Raw genomic sequence first — 19,631 nt, 5'->3', positions numbered from 1 at the left:
AGAGCCTGGCCAAGGTGTTTTTGCAAAACAACATCTCCAGAAGAGCAGGCCCTATAATGCTCTACTGGACCAGTGGTGGTACCCAGGAGGCTGGCTGGCTTGTCACCCAGCTCAGGGTGACTCTACGCTCACCCTAGTACAGCCCCCACATCAGGAGCTTGATGCCTGTTGCTCAGCTGGGACAGAGACCACCGCTCCCAGCTGCCCCGCACATGTGCTTTGAATACAGGCTCCTGCTCCTGATGCAGCTGTGAGAAACAGCTACTGCCCTGAGAAGGCCACAAGCAACACAAATGCACCCGGCCACCGAGCCAGCCCTGCTCCTGCCCCGCTGGGACCTCGAGACAGTGCAAGGGTCCCACACGTGTCTTCCTCCAGGGAGCCAGAAAGCCTCAGACATCATCTGTAAAGACAATCCCAAAGCAGGCAGCAACTCTGCCTTTCAGGGCAGGCTGGGTTCAACGTGGAGGGTGTCGGTCTCTTCTCCCAAGTAGAAAGTGACAGGAGAAAATGGCCTCAAGTTGCACCAGGGAGGTTCAGATTGGATATTAGGAAAAATTTCTTCATGGAAAGGGCTGTTGGGCATTGGAACAGGCTGCCCAGGGCAGTGGTGGAGTCACCGTCCCTGGAGGGGCTTAAAAGATGTATAGATGAGGTTCATAGGAACATGATTTGGTGCCAGAGTTAGGTTAATGGTTGGACTTGATGATCTCAAGGATCAGTTTGAAAAAAACGGTTCTATGATTTTCTGTCAGCCAGTGTGTGAGCAGGGGCAGGTCACCAGGTTCCTCTAGCACCCACCATGGCCATGGACAAATGTGTTTCACATTTGCTCAGCTGCTGTTTGACATGCAACAAAGCTGCTGCTGCTGTTGAAAACAGGAGTCCCCCCTCCCCACCGTGCCATTCCCAATTTTCTGCCAAGTTCCCCTGGCCCCAGCAGAGCAGTCCCCATCCTGTGAACCATTCAGCTGCATTCAGGCTCCTGAAACCCCAAATCTGGGCCACAAAGGGCAGGAATGGGCTACTGGGGTGGCTGTCAGAAGGGACAGTGACTTGCTGCTGCTTTTTTCCAGTGGCAGTGCCAGCTTCAGTTGCTTGTCAAACTGCTGACTCCCACCATGGTCACACACTTGGGTCAATCTGCCATAACGTGGTGCTTCCGATGGTCCCTTCACTGCACAGCCCAGGAGCACCGGCTGGTGCAGGGAGCAGTGCAAGGTGTGGGATCAGCAGACAGTGGCCTGACCATCAGTTGTGGTAGCATCAGGGACTTATTTCAGAGGAAGATGAGAGCACAGCAATGGCACTGGTTGTGAAGGTTGTTCCCAAGCAGAAGGAAGATGCTAGTGCAGCCCAGGCAAAGAGGAAACCAGCAATTATTGGGATTTCACCTGAAACCTCATAAGAGAGCTGAGAGGAGCTGAGGCAGCAGCGACTCTGCCTCAGTCACTTGCCCTCCCAGAGGGTCTGTCAGAGATAGAGACAGATGCTGGATCAGATGTCAAGATGCAGCAATGCACCTGCAGCTCCACCTGGGCAGCTGGTCAAAGCTGTGAGGCTGAGCTGAACACTGCGAAAACCTCATGCAGCCTCCGAGATTCCAGGGAACCTGCTCTGGCTGCTACACGAATGTTGGTGGGAAAGGATGGGTTCTGATCCAGCCTTCTTCTAGGGAGCAGACCATCCCCAACTCTAGGTCAGGTTGGTCATGGCTTTGTCTGCCTGCCCTAGTCCTGCACCCTGCGAGAAGGGCAGTTCCCCCACCTCCCTGGGCAACGTGCCTCCATGCTGCTCAGTCCCCTGTGCTGTTAAGGCCAATGTCCCCACAAAGGCAATGCCCCAGCATGGGGGATACTCTGATGCAGGTGACAAAAGTCCCATCCTGGCCAGCTGCTGAGCACTAAACTCCAAGTGCCCCTGCAGACTGAAGCAGAAAGCCAGGTCTGCCTGCTGCGGGAGTGGAAGGAGGATTCAAACATGTCTTTTCCAGTGCATTGCCAGGCCAGGTAAGGCACAACCTGTTCTCTCAGTGTTAGCAAAACATTTTCCTTGAAAAATAAGAATATTCCAGAAAAAAATAATTCCCGTATGTGGTGGGTGACAGCATCCTCAAAGTGAGTCACCGGCAGCACTCAGATCTCAGGCCTCCAGACACATAGCAAAGGAAAAGGACGGGAATGCATCTGGGGTCAGACAGAGTTTCAACAGATTTCAAGTCTAAGGGGTGGTTGTTTGGATGGTGCCAGGGGCTCCTCCAGACCTGTTTTTAAGCATTGTTCATTGTAAGTGAAGGTTCAAGCCTTGAGCTGGCAGCTGCTGAGCTGCAACTGCAGCACTGACTTGGAGACTGCTGAAAATAGTGGCTGCTTTACCTCTTCCTGCAGGGATGTTCAGTCTTATTGTCTGACATTGTGCATTCTTTGCTGGAAGGCAGGAGAATCTGGGAAATTTGGGTCCCTGGGTGCTGCTCCTGAGTGCAAGCGATAGGAGAGCTATGGCAGTGAAACCTGCAGATGTTTTCAGCACTTCTCACATCAAGGCAGATGCTGAATCTTATAGTCACCACACTGGAAATCATCATCACCTTCCAAGCAATGCTTCAAGGGAATTTGTAACATCTCCTTTTTCTTTGAACAGGCCTGGCTGACAGCCAGCTGCACCCTGAGGCTGTTAAAGTATTTGCCTGCTAGGAAGGGCTGTGAAACAAGCAGAAGCAGCAGGGAGTGTGGGCTTTGAATAGAGCATCATCTGATTGATAGCATCACCCTTGCTCATGTGGATGTGCTCTATCACTTGGCCTGCCTATGTTGGAAGACAGAATGAAATGGTGCAAATAATCCAGCACACATGGGAGCTGTGAAAGGAAGTGATGGAGCATCCTCACTTGGGAAATTTTCCATCTTTTAATAGGTGAGGCAGACTGCTGTGTCCTTGGCATGGTGTTGTATGTGAGCCTAGAAGTCTTTGTTATCTCTGATTCCCATTTGATGATGGGATGTTGTGTGTAAATTGCCTCAGTTGAAGGCAAGATGCTTTAATGCCTGCAATGCTAGACCAGGACGCAGGAGAGTGGAGGATCAGTCTTAGGTGAACTACAAAGTTTCTTCATTTTTGGACAGTGTCTGACCTCCCTTAGCTCACCTGTTCCATAAAGATACATCTCTGCCCTGGGAAAAGTGCAAAGCTCTGCATGGTTCTTCAGTGTCCTAAGAAATGATGGCATTATCCCACATGAGGACTTCACTAAATATTTGCTCTGAATGTGAGGCATTATTTGTACAGAGGACACGGAAAAGTCACCAACAATGGCATCTCAGGGAGCCTTATGCTTCGGAGACTCCTCTGGAAGGGATCGTTGTTCATCTCCATCCCATGTCCCAGGGAAGCTGCTGTTGGCAGAGCTCAGCAGGTTGCTCCCAAGGACAAAAAAGCTGTTCTTTCCTCTCTTCCCCTTCCAGTGCCACCTCTCTTGGGGCAGCTAAGAGGATGAAGCCTGGGGATGCTGGTGGGCAGGGGATATGTGTGCAGTTATATTGTAACCACTGAAAGATACATATCCTTGTAACAAGCTGTACTGAGTTTCCATCAGGAAAAATATGGAAGTGAGTTTATGTTTTAATTTGTGATGCAAGTATCTATCTTCTTGAAGACAAATTTGCAAAAACAAAGGTGTAGAATATGTTACTAACACAAAGTACAGGCAGGGTTACCTGAGTGATGGGCTGAACACAGGTGTGCGGTCCTAGGGCACACCAGAGGCTATAGTCTCGCACAAGGCAGGCTGCAGGTGTCTGGTGGGCTGTCACTGCATGCTGTAAATATTGAGAGGTGCTTCTTTCTTAGATGTCTAATTGATTGTCTAGCCGAGGCCATGCTGCTGAGCCACCTAGTGACCCTGATGAGTGGTTCATTCCCATCTGTCAGCGCACTGCTTCCAGAAGGAAGGTGTACTGGAGATGGCAGGTCCTTGGGGCAGTGGGTTCATACAGGAACGGCACTCACCTCTCCTTACCATCTACATACTCCTCAGCAGAGGAAGCACATCTGCATCCAGTGCCCAGCCTGGAAAAGTGCTGCCAGGCCCTCAGGAGGGTGATGGAGTTGGAAAGCTCTACTCAACCCACAGTGCTGGGGTGAGGGAGGACTGCTCGGGTTCAGAGTTCAGAGCTGAGAAACTATTTGAGCTGAAGCCATGGTCACTTGAGGCAGCTGTTACAGGTGCCAGGCAGGGCTCAGTCTGTCCCAGGCACCAGGGTTCTGCCTGCACCAGAAGCAGCCTTGCCCTGCATCTCTCGTCTGCTCCGGGAAGACCTTATTGCAGCCTTTCCATACTTAAAAGAAGCCTATAAGAAAAACGGGGACAGACTTTTTAGAAGGGGTTTTTTTTGTGATAGGACAAGGGGTGATGGTTTAAACTAGAAGAGGGGAGATTCAGGCTGAACATGAGGAAGAAATTGTTGGCCCTGAGGGTAGTGAGAGCCTGGACCAGGTTGCCCAGAGAGGTGGTGGATGAACCATCCCTGGAGACATCCCAGGCCAGGCTGGACGGGGCTCTGAGCAACCTGAGCTGGTGCAGATGTCCCTGCTCATGGCAGGGGGGGCACTGGGGGAGCTGGGAAGGTCCCCTCAACCCAAACCATTCTGTGAGTCTGTGATTCTATGATCTTTCTGCAAAAGTGAGGACTGTGTCGGTGTGGGCCCTGCAGCTCCTCTGTGGCATCTCTCCTTGCTGGGGAGCACTCTGCTGCACCAAGACTGGTCCAGCAGCAGCAGGGATCAGTGCCAGACCCCTGTGACACACACAGACCCACCAACACATTGTCCCTGATAGATGTCTTAGTAGCTCAGCAAAATCCTACATCTTTTCCTGACACACTCTCTCTCTCTCTCAGTTTTGCAGCTACGGCTTCAGCAGAGGAGGACCCGTGAGCAGCTGGCAGACCAAGGCATCATGCCACGTGAGTATCTTCTTCTACCTTTTTGCACTCCTGTCTCAGAGGGGCTGTGTTCACACAGGGCACTGCTGGGGCACTGTGCGGCACCAGCTGCCTGCTCAGACCCGCTCAGCTCCCAGCAGATTGCTACTGGGAGGACTTTGCTTCCTGCCCTGTAGAAACTTTATGGTTCCTGGTGCCCACCATTTCCCACACAGGTTATAACGCCACTGCTCAAACTCAGGTCAGGAGAGATGCTTAGCTTACATCATCCAAAAGTTCAGCTGCATAGCTCCCTGTCCCAGAAGTCACTGTATCAGGACAAACACATCCATCTCCAAGCAGAAGACTCACCAAGCTCTTCACGTAGGCAAGGGCAGAGAATGTCATGTCCTCCTGCAAAACCAGGAACCTCTGTGGCAGGATCAGACGCACGGAACAAGGAAGAGGTAGAGAGGGCCCACTACAGAAAGGTGTGGGAGAATGAAGAGGTGGGGAGCTGCCTCAGCCCTGGTGCGGAGAAGCAGCCCCTGGGTGAGTGACACATACCAGATCTGTGCCTGTGCCCAGCCAGGACCTCGCAGGGCACAACTGTCAGTGTACACGTGAGGGCAGTGAAACCAGACCTGGGTCTGCCTGTTGCAGACCAACAAATGATGTCGGTGCTTTCCTCTCTCTGCCCGCACTCACCTTTGCTAACCTGGCATTCAAGCCTGAAGGACAAGCTCCAGGCCAGCATTATTGTGTAATGATTCAGCATCAGAAAGCCAGTTGCTAGACTCCAGTAAGTAAGTGAATGACAATGCTCCCCTGCTGCACCTGCAGGTGCATCACGAAACCTGTAGCACTACCAGAGAAATGATGTTGGGAGTTCAGCCCTGCTCGATGGATAACCCCATCCTGAGCTAGTTCAGGCTCCATGTGCCTAAATATGTGATTATCTGGGACCCAGGCAGAGGATCATCCTTTCTGTCTCATCAAGGGCCCCTTGGGTTCACTGCTAAGATCACAGCTTTCCAAAGTCTGTGTCATTTTTGTCTCTTCTGGCTAACCTTGAAGACGGCGATGCAGCTTTTGTCTAAACAGCAGAACGACAACTCACTAAGAGCACGGTGATAGCGCTGCTTGCTGCATCCTGCCCAGCCCCTGCCCTTCTGCAGCTGCCTTCCTAACGGCTTGTGTCAAGGTAGCCAGCAACAGACATCTTCTCAGTACAGTATTGCCAGTGTCAAGCAGTAAGAAAACTTGAACAGGATGGCAAAAATCATGACTGTCAAAATGATCACATGATTTTAAGACTGATAAATGCAGGTTCTTTTAGTTTTTCTTCTGTTTATTTCTGTAAGTGTTCAGGTTTTATGCTGCCTGCCACCGAAGCATGAGCATTTTAATCACAGGACTCCAAAAGTTGGAGCTTTAAGCAAATATTGTGACATTTGTTAAAGTATTGAAAGCACTGGCAATAGAGTCAGTGGCCAAAAACATGTCTAACATCCCTTGAACTGCTAAGTCCACTCTGTAAAAACGGGCACATGCAGATGGGGTACAGGACACCCCACTGCACACACATGAGCAGCAGTGCCAGCTGAGAGGTTTGTGTACCTGGCACACGTGGGACTGCACTTCTACAAATGGCACCTCACCTTTAAAACCCTCCATTCCAGACCATGTATTAGACCCAGATTAATTGATGGTGTCTGAGGGGTATTTTCCTGTTACTTACAGCTTCTCTGCACTCCCAACTTCTAGGCTGACATTTTGCAGTCTGGTTTCTGTCCAAGAATGCCATTTTGGGAAGCTTGAGCACAGTTCACTCACTGAAAGTGGTAGGAAAAAAGGCACTTTTGCCATTATAAAAACAAATGTGTAGAATTTAACTCCTGAATTTAACCTCAGAATTAAGTGTCAGACATTAGCATTTAATACATGGGAGCCCCAGCCAGCTTCCCCATGGCTTGGGCACGTGCAGTCATTCCTTATGAAAAAGTCTTTGTTTGAGCCTATCTTCCCATGGCCTGTTGGCTCTGAGGACCAGCAGGTGAGGGGGGCTCTAGGAGGTGCACAGGGCCAGGATCTCAGTTCACATGCATTGCAAGAGGGCAAGAAATGAGCCCGCATGGCTGTAACCCACGGTGCTTGAGAACAGCCCAGAGGAAAGGGAGAAGACAGGCATTGCTGGTCCCCATGGGGAGACTCAGGTTTGGCACAAGGCTCAGAGCGTGCACTTGATCCCACATTGCACATCGGATTTTGCACAAGGATTGTTTTCAACTCATTCCATACATTTTCTGCTGATATAATCCCAGGACAGAGAAACTTTGTTTTCCTAACTGATTCATTTTATACAGAGGCCAGTAAGAAAGAGGGAAGGTCAGAGTAACAACAGCATTGGATAAAAGCTTTGGGGGCTTGTAGAAACCCTGGTAGGAAGGGGTGTTCATGACCACATGCAAAGCCTGCCGACCTGTTCGGCAGTGAAGCTATAGAACAATAAGTGTGAAACATTGGATTAAGTCCTTAGGAAGCTGATTTTTGGTATCCAAGAGGATACCACACAGGGAGATGGGTCAGTGTTACCTGGACATAGCACAGTGGGATGAATATCCTCACCAAAGCACAATCTGTGTTTGGATTGACTGGAAAAGATCAATGCCATTGCATACCTGAGCTCTGTTCACACTCCCTTGGATGTTCTGCTGATATGTGATGGCCTCATCACTGGAGAAGGCAGGAAACTGCCTGAAGGAGGATGCTCAGGATCAAAAGGCTGTAGCGTTGCACAACACTTCAGGTTTAAAGCTGGACTCCAACTGTCAGGTGCTTTCAAGTTGTAAACAACGACAACAAAACAATCAACACATCCGAAAAAAGGCTCTAGAAATAAAGACAGGCACAGACTAGTGGGCAAAGTTAGCCTCTGTGTCCCTTCAGCCCCGTGACTGTGAATGGAGGATCTTCTGAAGGCAAGGGGAGATGCAGGTTCATTAAGACACAGCATGCTTCTGATCCCTAGGAGCGCATCTGAGAGCAGAACCTGCCCTATTCTTCAGGCTCACCGAGTAGGAAGTTTCCAGTTCATGCAACAACACATGCAGTTTTATTTTCCTGGTGAAACTGGTGCCGACTCAGTAAAAGCATTTTAAAGCACGTGGGGTCAGTTGCAGAAAGGCAGGGTGTAGGGCTGAGCATGGACAAGCCCTTCCTGTAGACCTGCACAGATGTCTGGCCCTGACACCAGACGCATCCTGCTCACTACCCAAGAGAAGGAGGAGGCAGCTCACAGCGTCAGGGATTCCTCAAGGCAAGGTTCCCCCTATTGTGATGAGCTGCAGAAATAGCTGTACTTGAAGTAAAGACACTCTTGCTGTACGCAGCCACCACCTCATCCTCCAACTCAAACCTTAGAGGCAATAGTCCCAAGATTATCAGCACCAAGCACAGCAGCTCTGCCCTGTTGCCTCCAGACCCTCAGCGATTTCAAGCTGACATGTCATCCCCTGACAAGTCGTCTGAATAACCAGTGCTAGCGATGTCTTTATTTGTTTTGCAGACTAATACAAGCTGCAGCATCCACATAATTCCTCCAAAACTCTTGGTAAATGACTAAATTCTGCGACATTTTCCTCTTGAATGGCACAGCGTTTGGTCAATGCCTGTAGCACACTCCCAATGCCGCAGCGAGCAGGGCTGTAGAAGTCACCTCTCTTGCTAACTTCATGTTCTCATGTGCATCATTTTATTTTGCTTCTGATTAAACCAGCTGTCACAAGTCCTCATGGCTGCTCACCAGAGCATGGCACAGTAATGCTAGCTTGTCTGTATGTCTGCTTTCCAAATGTCAGGAGCAAGAATGTGCCTTCTGTGTTTTACTGTGATTCACAGGAGGTGAGGGTGGCTGCCCTGGGTGTTGCCTACCAAAAGCCAATTCAGAGGGCCTCCAAACATTTCTTAGCTGCTCTCAGTCTTCTCTTCATCCTCCTCTAGACTGATGGAGGATAATATGTCCTGTGTGAAAATCATTTCTGTCCTTATTTGATGCCATAGAGAAGATGGAAAGGGAACTCCTGTTGCCAAACAAAGAGCTGTAGCAAACTGGTTTTGTGGGTCAGGACACCTTCCCCTTCCTGTCCCAATGGGAACAGTTAATTTTGCTTGCTTATACAGCCCGCAAAGAACTTTTGTAGGATCTGAGAAATATTAATCCCTTCACCATGCAAATTCTGTTGCAATTTCTACTGAAGCAGAGTAAACAAGGAAATGTGCAAGGTCCTCAGACTGCTCCATGGGACTGGTGGTCACTGGTCCAAGAGCCAGGGATTTCCTTTGGGAGCCCCTCTGGATTAATCCTCCTTGGCGTCAGGAGATGCTGAGAACTTGATCTGCTGCCTGGTACCTGGCCAGGCAGCTGCTCAGGAAGGGCCCATGGCACACAGATGCTTCTGGGCAGGAGACAGGACAAATGTCCAGTGAGAGGGAACCTAAAGGAGATAAAGGTAGTCAGCGATGGGAGAGGGACAAAGGCCCATAGCTCCAGGGTCTTGCCTTGAAACACCCTTGCTGGATGCTGTGCCCACGTGGTCCCTAGAGGAGAGGCAGATCTTTTCAGTATCCTTGCTGGCCTCAAGCCTCAGTTACGAGCAGGTTTTACTTGCAGGTGAGCTCCTCTCGCAGGTTGTTGCTCTTCCCAGATCTGTCCTCTGGGGCTTCGGTGCCTTCCATGACTTGCAGGAAACACTCCAGGGAAAAGCCGCATCTGCTCTCTGACATGTCCCACGGAGCACTGCATTCCAAAGCCTGCATCCCCTCCCTGCCCATGTGCCCCCTGCGCTCCCCGTGCTCTTTGTCCCTCCTGCTCCCTTGCCATGGACGGGCTGAGAGCATGGGATTTCCCAGAGCTTTCCTGAGTTATTTTTAGTCAGCGCAATAAAGAGAACCGCTAGTTTGTGTTGCTATTTTTATAGCACTCATTAAAACGCTGTTGCTGAGTATCCTGGTGGCTGCTTGCTTCCGCTCCTGTGCTGACTGCTCCTCTTTCTTTCCTGTTGCAGCACTGAAAAGCCCATCTGTATTCCATGAACAGCGAAAAAGTCTGGAGCGAGCCAAGGTAACTCCTGCAGCCACCCCAATGAGAGAACACTGGGCTTGCTTTGCATGCATTGCGGGGTTTGAAAGCACCTTCCACTTCCTCTGGCATCCTCCATCCCAGCCCTGTGGCCAAGGATAAGGGTCAGGGCCTCTTCCCTGGTTCCAGACATGGTGGGGTCAAGCCAGGGTTCACAAATGCTCTGGAGCACCCTTCTCCAAGCAGGGGAGGTTTAAAAGGGCAGAGAGGCCACCTGTGCCCTCAGCTATGGGGTTTCACAACAGTCCGTGGGCTTTATAAGAGGCCGTGGCCAGGGTGTAGCTCCGCATGGCGTTGACGGTCCTTCCAGTCAATGTCCCACCAGGTGAAATGCTGTTTTCCTCTCCAGGCCAGTTCCACAGCTCTCTCCCCGCTGTGCTGGCTGCTCTCCACTCCTGCTCAGGTCAATGGGGTTAGAGCAGGGCCAGCAGCAAACAGGATGGAGCTGAACTATTAGCAAGTGTGCAGGAGGAATGCAGATGCCCTTCATCACCTGGAGCGAGTCCCCAGGGAGCCCACACTTGTCAGACGAGAGTGTGGCTTTTAGCTCGGCAGTGCAGCTTGGACATTACGACACGCAATGTCCAAGGGGGCTCCCATCATCCCTATTATCTAATTGCACTCAGGCTTCCCTAAATATTGCCGAAAGCAGAGATAAGATAAGTAGCCATTTCCAGAACACATCAAAACTCTGTGATGAGGTCACTTTTCGGGAAATCACACTGGTTTTCCAAGCACCCGCAATCCAGCCGTGACCAAATTCAGGGGGATGTCCACAGAAAAGGGAACAGTCATGCAGGTTTTGCTTGAACCACAAGTTTGTTCCATTAATCTGCAAAACGTGCTTACAGTCATGTGGGAATGGACCTTTGCAAGGAGGAATGATTGTGAAATATGGAGAAGTGCTCTTCGGAACTTAAACACACTCCAAATCACTTGCCCTGAGTCTCCTGTGGTAATAAACGGCTAGCATAAGAAACATAATATGACTCTGAAAAATTAGTATGCTTACAAAATTTCAAGCAATCCAAAGTATCCTTGAAGTGTCATATATTTTACAGTTTAAGTATACATTTGTGTCTCTTTGTCTTTCTCTTCAAAGGCTTTCACTGGCTAGTTGCCTGGGGAAAAGGGAAGGATAGTCTTGTGTATCCCAAACTGCCTGCATTTTTAGAGCATGCTAACGAAGCCACTAATGAGCAGAGCTCATAACAAACATATACTCCTTTGCAAGGATGCCCTGCTTAGAGCTGTGACAGGGAAGGAGCAGCAGCTGTTTCTGGATAATTACTCAATGGCATTTGTTGTTTAGCTGATTTTACTCCAAACTGATGTTCTGCAAACAGCAGATAACAATAACCACTTTCATGTGTTTTGAAAGCTCTTCTGCTTCAGCTGATGCTAAAAATAAACCCCCACATCTGAGGTATTTCTCCACTCTTTGCACCCCAGTGACACAAATGCAGCAAAGGTCAAAAGGAACTGAAGTCACAGCAGAAAGGCTAATGCAGTATGAATGCTGGGTTCAGCACGAGCAATGCCACATCTGTAGGACAGCAATTCAGGCTTAGCCCAAGTCAGGACCTGATCTGAGGGTTAGCTGGAAATGCATTAGGTGAATTTAATTGTATCCAGGTGTAGACACCAGCTTGCTCTGACCTGGCACAGGAACTAGGCAAACCTACACATGGTCCAAACAAGGGATTGTGTCAGTGAAAATAAGTTTGGGAAAATGTATGTGGAGAAGGGTAAGAAATTATAAAGACTTCAGTAAATAAAATGTCTATTATTTGTTTAAACATGACACTGGCTATGTTAGAGGCTGGCATCAGCCCAGTGCAGCGGACTTTGAAGTCAATGTCCTGTAACAGATTGCTGGATGGGAGGACAGAGAGCAGGGTGGCTTTCCTGAGGCAGGCTGGCTCAGTGGGGCTTCAGGGACCAGGGGGGTGGCTACCACATCTCTGCCCCCAGCAGAACAGCCTCCTCTGGTTCACTCCTGACAGATGTGTGACAACCAAGGGACATCCCACCCCACAGCAACGCACTCTGGTGCTCTCCAACCTGTGCTGTCAGCAAGTGTCCCCCGATTCCCAGCCCAAGCTTTTCTGTTGCAGTTTAAGCCCATTGCTTTTTATGCTCTATGCTTGCTCAGGCAGGACCGTTTTTCTTCTTTCTTGTAGCACTTTTAAATAGCATTTTTCATCCTGTTTCTCTATAGCCACCTCACCTTCAGACTGCCCACCCTCCCCTCGCTGATCCCATCTCTTGCTCAGAATGGTTTCTGTAACTGTCCTCCAGACCCTTCCCATGGATTCTTTCAGACGCAGGGCACAGACAAGACCCTGTTACCAGGGTCCATCTGACACTCTTCATCGTCTCTTCATCGTGTCTCCTAGAAAGCTGCCTGCTGGTCTGGGGAAGTGATTCAGCCGCTCATCACTAGACTCTCCAGAGCCTTGTATTTTTTTCTCTATTTATGCAGTAACTAATTTCTGCACTGTCCAGTGATGACTACAGAAGCATCTCTGGTGGATTAAGTCTTCATCCAACCCAGTGCTTAATAAGCTGGCTTAGCTGTGTCTAACTGTGACAGTCCTTTCCAGATGTCCTTCTTTAAACTGTACCAAATGGATTTCAGATATTTTCTTCAACTATTCCAAATCACGTTGCATTGTAATCTGTTAGCCTTGAATGATTCAGAGTTAAGGAGTATGTCTTCTGCCATCCAAGGCATTAATGAATATATTGACTAGCAGGAAAAATTACTGTGTAACATGATTTGATATATTCTTCTGTTTAGACTGTGAACCACTCCTAATTCCTCTGGTGACCCAGAGCTATGCTCCTTTTTTATGTTAGTCTTAGCCAGACCAAATTTCTCTGGCTTGCATATGAGAAAGCCATGTAAGATAATGTCAAAACATGCTTAATGTCAAGCTACATGACATTCATTGTTTATTCCTGTAACAGAAATCTATCATCCGTCCATAGAAGGAAATTAGGCTGGTGTGACGTGGTTTGTTCTTGATGAATCCATCCTGGCTGTTGATCAACTCCTTGCTATCTTCAAAATCCATTTATATAGATTGTTTGATTACTTGGTCCAATATCTTTCTGACTGGTTTATAATTTCCTGGTTTCTCCATCTCTTTTGAAGCTCTCCCTTGCCCAGTTTCCTGGAAGCCCACAGACAGCTGTTATTACTCTAGCCTTGTGCATCTCAAACTGTTTGGGAACATTTAACTGGAGTATTCTCCGACCTGTTCTCCAACTTGATAACTGGAGCTTCTTCTCTTTGGTTGCTGGAGGTTCTTGGCTTAGTCATCTGATTGATAAATAGCCATTTATATTTTTTTTTAAGATGGTTTTAAAAAGACATTAAATCCTGTACCCATCTCAGCAGCATCCATAATTATTTCTCCTGTTTATGGAACACAGACAGCACTTTCCATTGCCTTCTCCTGGCTACAGAAGTGCTTACAAAATCTTTTTCTCATGATCCTGTACACTTTGTACTGTGGGTTTTCCAGTTTTGCTCCATCTGCCTGTGCTGTTCTTTCATATTTATCCTTAAGAGTTTAACCTTTTTGAACCATGTACATTTTTTTTACTATTTCTTCTTGCATCTCAACTTAGCAAACAACTAATAATTTGTCCAAGCCATGCTCTAGCTTTTCCTCACCAGGGTATAAGCTTATATTTGTATTCTCGAGGTAAGCTGCCCTCAACACCGACTATTTTGGCCCTAAGGGAAGGAGTTATTGTACCATGAGGAAGCTGACACAAGGCTCTGGGACCATGTTTATCATAAGCTTAGCTGCAGCAATCTGCAAAGCAGATTTTCCCAACCCCACATCATAACTGGGGTGAGGAACCACAGAGCACAGGTGCTATGGGACTGCAGGAAGGCCAAACCTCGTGGCTAACCCAGGTAGAGAGTCGGGGCAGCTTCATGATGTGCTCAGCTTTATATCTCAGCCCAGAGTGCCAGGCTGCCCGCAGAAGCTGTCGCTAACATTACAGTCTCTCAAAGGCAACGTGGTTTGCTAAGCTAGGAGCAGACCCACCGCCCCCAGTGAACAGGTCTCATCCATCTCATAAACTCTTGTAATACTTCAGTCATCAGAAGCCCAAGGGAAGTTGGAAAGGACACAGCTTAGGAGTGGGGACAGTGACCAGCCCGCAGCTCCATGCACACTGTTCCCTTTCTGAAGAACTTCTGCCCAAGAACAAGTCATGGTCTGAGTGAAGAAAAAAAAATGCCATTTAGGAGCTCACTCAACCCAGCTTGTAATAAATCCAAAATAACCTTGAAATGGCACAGGGGCAGACACTCTCTGTACCTTATTGCTGCTCTAGCCAGGTAACACTCTCTGCATTTGTGTTCTGCAGACTGAAGATTATCTCAAGCACAAGATCAGAAGCAGGCCTGAGCGATCAGACCTGGTCAATATGCACATTTTACAAGGTAAGACTGCCTGAGCTTCTCCCACATGTTCCTTGTGTCTCCTGCCTTGTGACTCATGTCTCTCCTGCCCCACTTGGGTTCCCTTCAGGGCTCCCATCACGAGTAACTTTGCCCCAGCTACTCGTGAGAAGTAGATTTGAATGAGACACATGTCGTATGGAATTCAGTCCAGACCTGGCCGTCAGGAGGCAGGACACACATTTATTCCCTGATAGAAGCAGACTCAAGGCTATCTAATCAGTCCCATCTCTGGCAGGGACCAGTATAAGATGCTCTAGAGGACAGTGGGGTAGAGAACAACTGGGAAAGAGGACTCTGTTACACAGAGGGACTCTGTTACACAGAGGTGCTGAGGTCTGATCCTCATGAAAAGCATAACTGGGACATTTGTTGTCCAGGACACTGATGTGCCTGTAGCAGGTGGTTGCAGTACCTTCGCAAAACTGGACATCTTTTGTTTTGCCTTAACTCTGGATATTTGATGTGGCAATTCATGGTGATGCAGTCAATGAATCAAGCGCAGCCATAGGAATGGCCCTGCTATTGGTCTGGGAGCAGCAGCAGCTCTCCCTTCTCCCATGTCCGTGTCCCCTCCCAGCCAGAGAGCTGGGATGGCTCCACTGCATCCCATCACTGACAGCAGAACACTGCCATGTCCCCCGTTATCTCCAGAGATAACGGGCTCCTTAGAGACAGGGAGGATGTGCAGCCTCTGTCTTCAAGTCCTGTTAGTCCCCTGGAAGAAGCAGGTCACGCTCTGGCAACTGTAAATGGTGCCTTCTACTCTCAGCAGGGATGAATTCTTTATTTCTTCTTCCTCTGGCATGCAGTGGGGCTGAGCAAGGGGCCCATGCTGGATTGATGCCGCTCCCTCGCTTTTCCCTTGGGTCTCCATCCCTAAAATGAGGCAGCATCACTGCCCATTAAACAGGTGGAAAGTGTCTTTCCCTTAGTTAAATAATAGAAGCAATACGGACTGGAGTTGGGCCCCGGGGACTACAAACCAGATGTGGCAGCAGCTGCAGTCACCAGGCATGGACAGGGCCAGTGAGACATGGGTGGTACCTTCCAGGCACACCTTCTGCTACTGTTCACCTCGAAGAACTTGTGCATGTTCACTGCCCTACACAGTCTGAGACCAGCAGTGACCCCAGACCAGCTCTCCCAACCTCCTGCAGAGCATTTTTCCCTCTAGCTTGTGTTGCCTACACCATGTCTTCCAGAAGAGTGTCCCATCTTTGACAATAGCACACCCCAGGTGCAGCCCTTCTTACTTTAGACATCTGAGGCTATAGACATGGTCTAGTTTAGGATCCTGCTCCTTCACTGCTCATGCCTGTGCCACCAGAGGAGCCAGATCACGTTTGTTCCAGAAATCACCACTTTCTGTTGTAATTGGCCACTCTTCTGTCATCTGTAAATAACTGGGAACTTCTCAGATGAGTTCAGTAGGGCTGTAGCTTCCAGATCCAGCTGCTTTTGTTATGCTCTGCTCAACCTGCTTGTTTTCCTCCTGAAGGCCTGGAGCGCTGTCGTCATGTCACTCCCACATGTCCACTCCCAAAGATCTTCCAGTAGAAGGCATTTACTCCAGTTATCAAACACTGCTAATGGTTCTTTTCTCCAGCTGTTCCCCAGAAGTAGGTAACAGAGGACCAACGGGGTCCTGGCAGGAAGGAGCTGGACTTCACTTTGTCCCTCATGTTAGTCACAGTTTATTAATGACGTTTCCATTGCAGATCATTCCTGGGCCTTGCAGAGGATGCTCCAGCTGCAGGCTGGGTTTGCAAGTCTAGGCTAGAAAACACAGGCTCCTGCCTGGGAAGGGACCTCAGGCTCAGAGAAGGACCCATGTCCCAAAACCCACCAGCCCCATCTAATCCATCATCCTGCTTCCCAGCCTTGGAGCAGCTCCTGCTGTGCACTGGGCCATGCTTAGGTTTTGGGCACATCCCAAAAAGGCCGTGCTGAAGGGAGAGCAGCACATTCTTGCCAAGCTTACAAGTTCCCCAGGTCCTGAACTGATCCTTCCATTTGGCCTTTTAGACTCAGCTGCAGAGGGGTCCATTCAGTCTACTCAAATGAAGCTGAAAAGAGCCCGACTGGCAGATGATCTCAATGAAAAGATTGCTCTCAGGCCGGGTCCTTTGGAGCTGGTGGAGAAGAATATTATTCCTGTCGACTCAGCTGTGAAAGAGGCCATAAAAGGTAGTTGAAGTGAACATGCATGTTGTGTGTGTGCATTGCATGGGGCAGGGGCTGGCAAGGTTACGAGGATGTACTACACAGACTGCAGGAAGTCACCAACCTGGAGTTAAGAGCTGCATTTATTGCTTAAATTTTATTATTTTCACAGTAAGCAGCCTGGTCCAGTGCAGCCTGTGCTTACTTATCCCGGCCTATGAAAAGACAACTCTTAGAGCAATGACCATGGAAGCATGCATGTCTCCTCAGAACCTCTCAAACCCTTTCCTTCCCCAAAGCTTTGAGCGCATAATACTGCTGGAGACAGGACATTCCTTCCTCCCTCGCATAGGAGAGAACCTGGGTGCACATGTGTGATTGTGAGGCCAGCCTGGATTCTTCCATTTGTGCCCAGACAAGCTTCTCATCCCAGCAGGTGGAGGTGAAGTGAACCCAGTTCAGACAGGCTCCTTTTTTAGCGCTGATGCTGGTGGCACACAAGACCCAACAGAGTAGGATGCTGCATGTCTGGGAATGCAAAATCATCCCTGGGGTGCAGGGTCCACTTGTACCAACCGCTACCCAATGCTTGGCTTATGCCTAAGCTGGATTTTCCTCCACCACCTACCTCCAGCTGGAGGAGGGAGGCAGAATCCTCCACTATTATTTCCCCCATGCTGCCGCAGGGAGGCTGGCAGGGGAGCCGACACAAAGCAAAAAGATGACTCAGGTTTTGCCACGACAGGGATGTCTGAAAGAAGAGAAAGGAGCAATGAAGCCAGCATGGTCCTGCAGTGCCAGGACAGCAGCCTGTGTTTTTGAAGCCTGGGGCCATCTCCTCATGTCCAAATTGGCCCTTGGATCTCAAGGGAAGCAGTGAGAGGTGCTCTGCCCCATGGGAGCTCCTTGTTCTGTTGCTCCTGGTTCCTCAGTTCATGGGGCTAGTTCCGTTGACATAATCTCATGTTAAGTGCCTGTTCTGGGGCTCAGAGCAAGCTGGAGACAGCGGCAGGACTTTGGGACAGGAGAGGTCTTTGAATGACAGGAGTGATGCCAAAAATGGGAATTGAAACAGGAAACACTTTGACTTTTCTTTCATCTCAGAAACCAGCAGAAATGACATGAAATACTCCAGGCTCAGATACCGCCCTGTCCTGCCCTGCAATTGTTCCTGCTCTTGTTTTCACGCTGTGAAGTGCACGCAGTGTTCACACAGCGGCTTCGCCAGGCTGGTCCTTGAGCCGCTCCATTTCCAGCGTTTCACGGTTCTTGCCTTTGAAGGTGAAATGTTCCAGGACTCTGTCTGAAGAGGAGTTTTTAAGAAGAGTTCAAGTAAAATCTCCCTGGCCACTTATCGAAGGAGACAAGAGTGGAAAAAAAAAACCCAAGAGTTTTAAAAAATTCTCCCCATCTCCCCTTTATAAACATTGAAGGCAGTTTGAGCACAACTTTATCCACTGGAGCTGAGGCTTGGAGGCTGAGCAAGTGTGCTCGAAGTTTGAACAGAGTTTCTTTCCAGCTGCCTTGTCAGGAGCTTGTGGCAAACAGAGATTTACAGGACAAATTTGTTAAAAACAAAAAGTCTGCCTCAAAACAGTTTGCTCTATTTTAAATTCCTTCCTTTCACAATGCCCTTCTGTCATATTGCTGGGGAAAAAATGTGCCCTGTAAGCCAGTTTTATCCTATTTAGGGTGAAACACAGCACGTTAGGGTCAAACATGAAGTTACTTGGTACTGTTGGTGCCATGAGAAGGATGTGTTGCACCTGCAGCAGGAACACGACGCCAGCCCTCATTTCTGCAGAAGAAAGCCCTAGACCGAAGGATCCTCAAGCTGATTTTCAGAGTCAGAGGTGCCCTGTGGTGCTCACAATTTGGGGTGAAGGGCTGATCTCAGAGCAGAGATGAGCACTGGCACTTCTGAATGTTAAGCCTTTTGTTTTTGCAATACCAGAAAAATGACAGGGTTTAAAATCATTTTACTTTAACCTTGGAATCTCAACTGTTTATACAGTGGAAAGTTCAGCTGACGTGTTCCTCTAATCACCTCCGGCAGGGTAAGCAGAAAGTGCCAGACCCCGACCGAAAGCCCTAACGTCCCAGTGACAGGAGGCCGCCAGTGCCCTGCATAGCTGAGCAGTGATATAAGAACCTTTTTTTACCAGGTCCTTGTCATCACTTTGTCCAATACGCTTGAGAGGACAATACCCAGTGCATTAGAAACAGTCCCGAGCAAACACCATTCTGCCTGAGATTACAGTAGAGACATGGGATCGCAAAACAACACAGTCAGCCCGGGGCTGGGTGAGAGCAGGACAGATAAGGGCAGCATTTCCCACCCGGCACAGGCTCCTGGTATCAAGCAGCAGGATGCAGCACATTCCTGTCGTGCTCCAGGCTGCCGCTGTGTCCTGAGGGTCCCTTGAGCTCCCGGTTTGGCACCATTTCTCATCATATGCTTATTAAACTCCATCCCAAGTCTTGCAGATCCAGCCGTGCCCCTTGTCTGGTGTCATTTTTCCCCGAGAGAGGATGCCCACGCTTGCCTGGGGAGCAGCTCCCACCCAGCCCAGCTCGTAGATCACGCAGTGCTGTTGTTCTTCAGGGAAGACCCAGTTCGGGTGCTGCCTCTGATAGAGAGGGGACAGGCGCTGTTTGCAGGGACAGATGAGGAGCCTGATGCCCTGGAGAGCAGGGACGAGAGACTCCGCAGGACGCAGTTGCTCTCACATCCCCACCCCATGTGTTGGCTGGGCAGCAGCCTGGGGTGGGGAGCCAGGGCTCCCTGCACCCTCCCCACCCCGGCACCATCAGCCAGAGGGAGCAGAGATAACCCTTATCTCTCAGATAGGGGCAGGGTCAGAGCAGGAGGGTGTGAGGCAGTGAGAAGGTGCACATTGCTAGACCCTCAGCAGGG

General features: G+C 49.4%; 1 protein-coding gene across 1 annotated transcript in view; it reads left to right on the top strand.

Annotated features, from left to right (window-relative positions):
* MYOCD (myocardin) overlaps nucleotides 1–19,631 on the top strand; it is a gene marked incomplete at both ends in the record, with an annotated part of 106,759 nt that overhangs the window by 76,469 nt on the left and 10,659 nt on the right. The window contains 4 exons of the mRNA XM_080356482.1: nucleotides 4,896–4,961; nucleotides 9,986–10,041; nucleotides 14,455–14,530; nucleotides 16,577–16,738. Of these exons, the coding sequence (XP_080212608.1) occupies nucleotides 4,896–4,961; nucleotides 9,986–10,041; nucleotides 14,455–14,530; nucleotides 16,577–16,738 (360 nt within the window). The remainder of the gene's footprint in view (nucleotides 1–4,895; nucleotides 4,962–9,985; nucleotides 10,042–14,454; nucleotides 14,531–16,576; nucleotides 16,739–19,631) is intronic.

The sequence above is a fragment of the Nesoenas mayeri genome (genome assembly GCF_963082525.1).
Source record: "Nesoenas mayeri genome assembly, chromosome: 19".
Taxonomy (NCBI): domain Eukaryota; kingdom Metazoa; phylum Chordata; class Aves; order Columbiformes; family Columbidae; genus Nesoenas; species Nesoenas mayeri.
The sequence above is the reverse complement of the archived record's forward strand: the minus strand, read 5'-3'. Positions and strand labels throughout refer to the sequence as shown.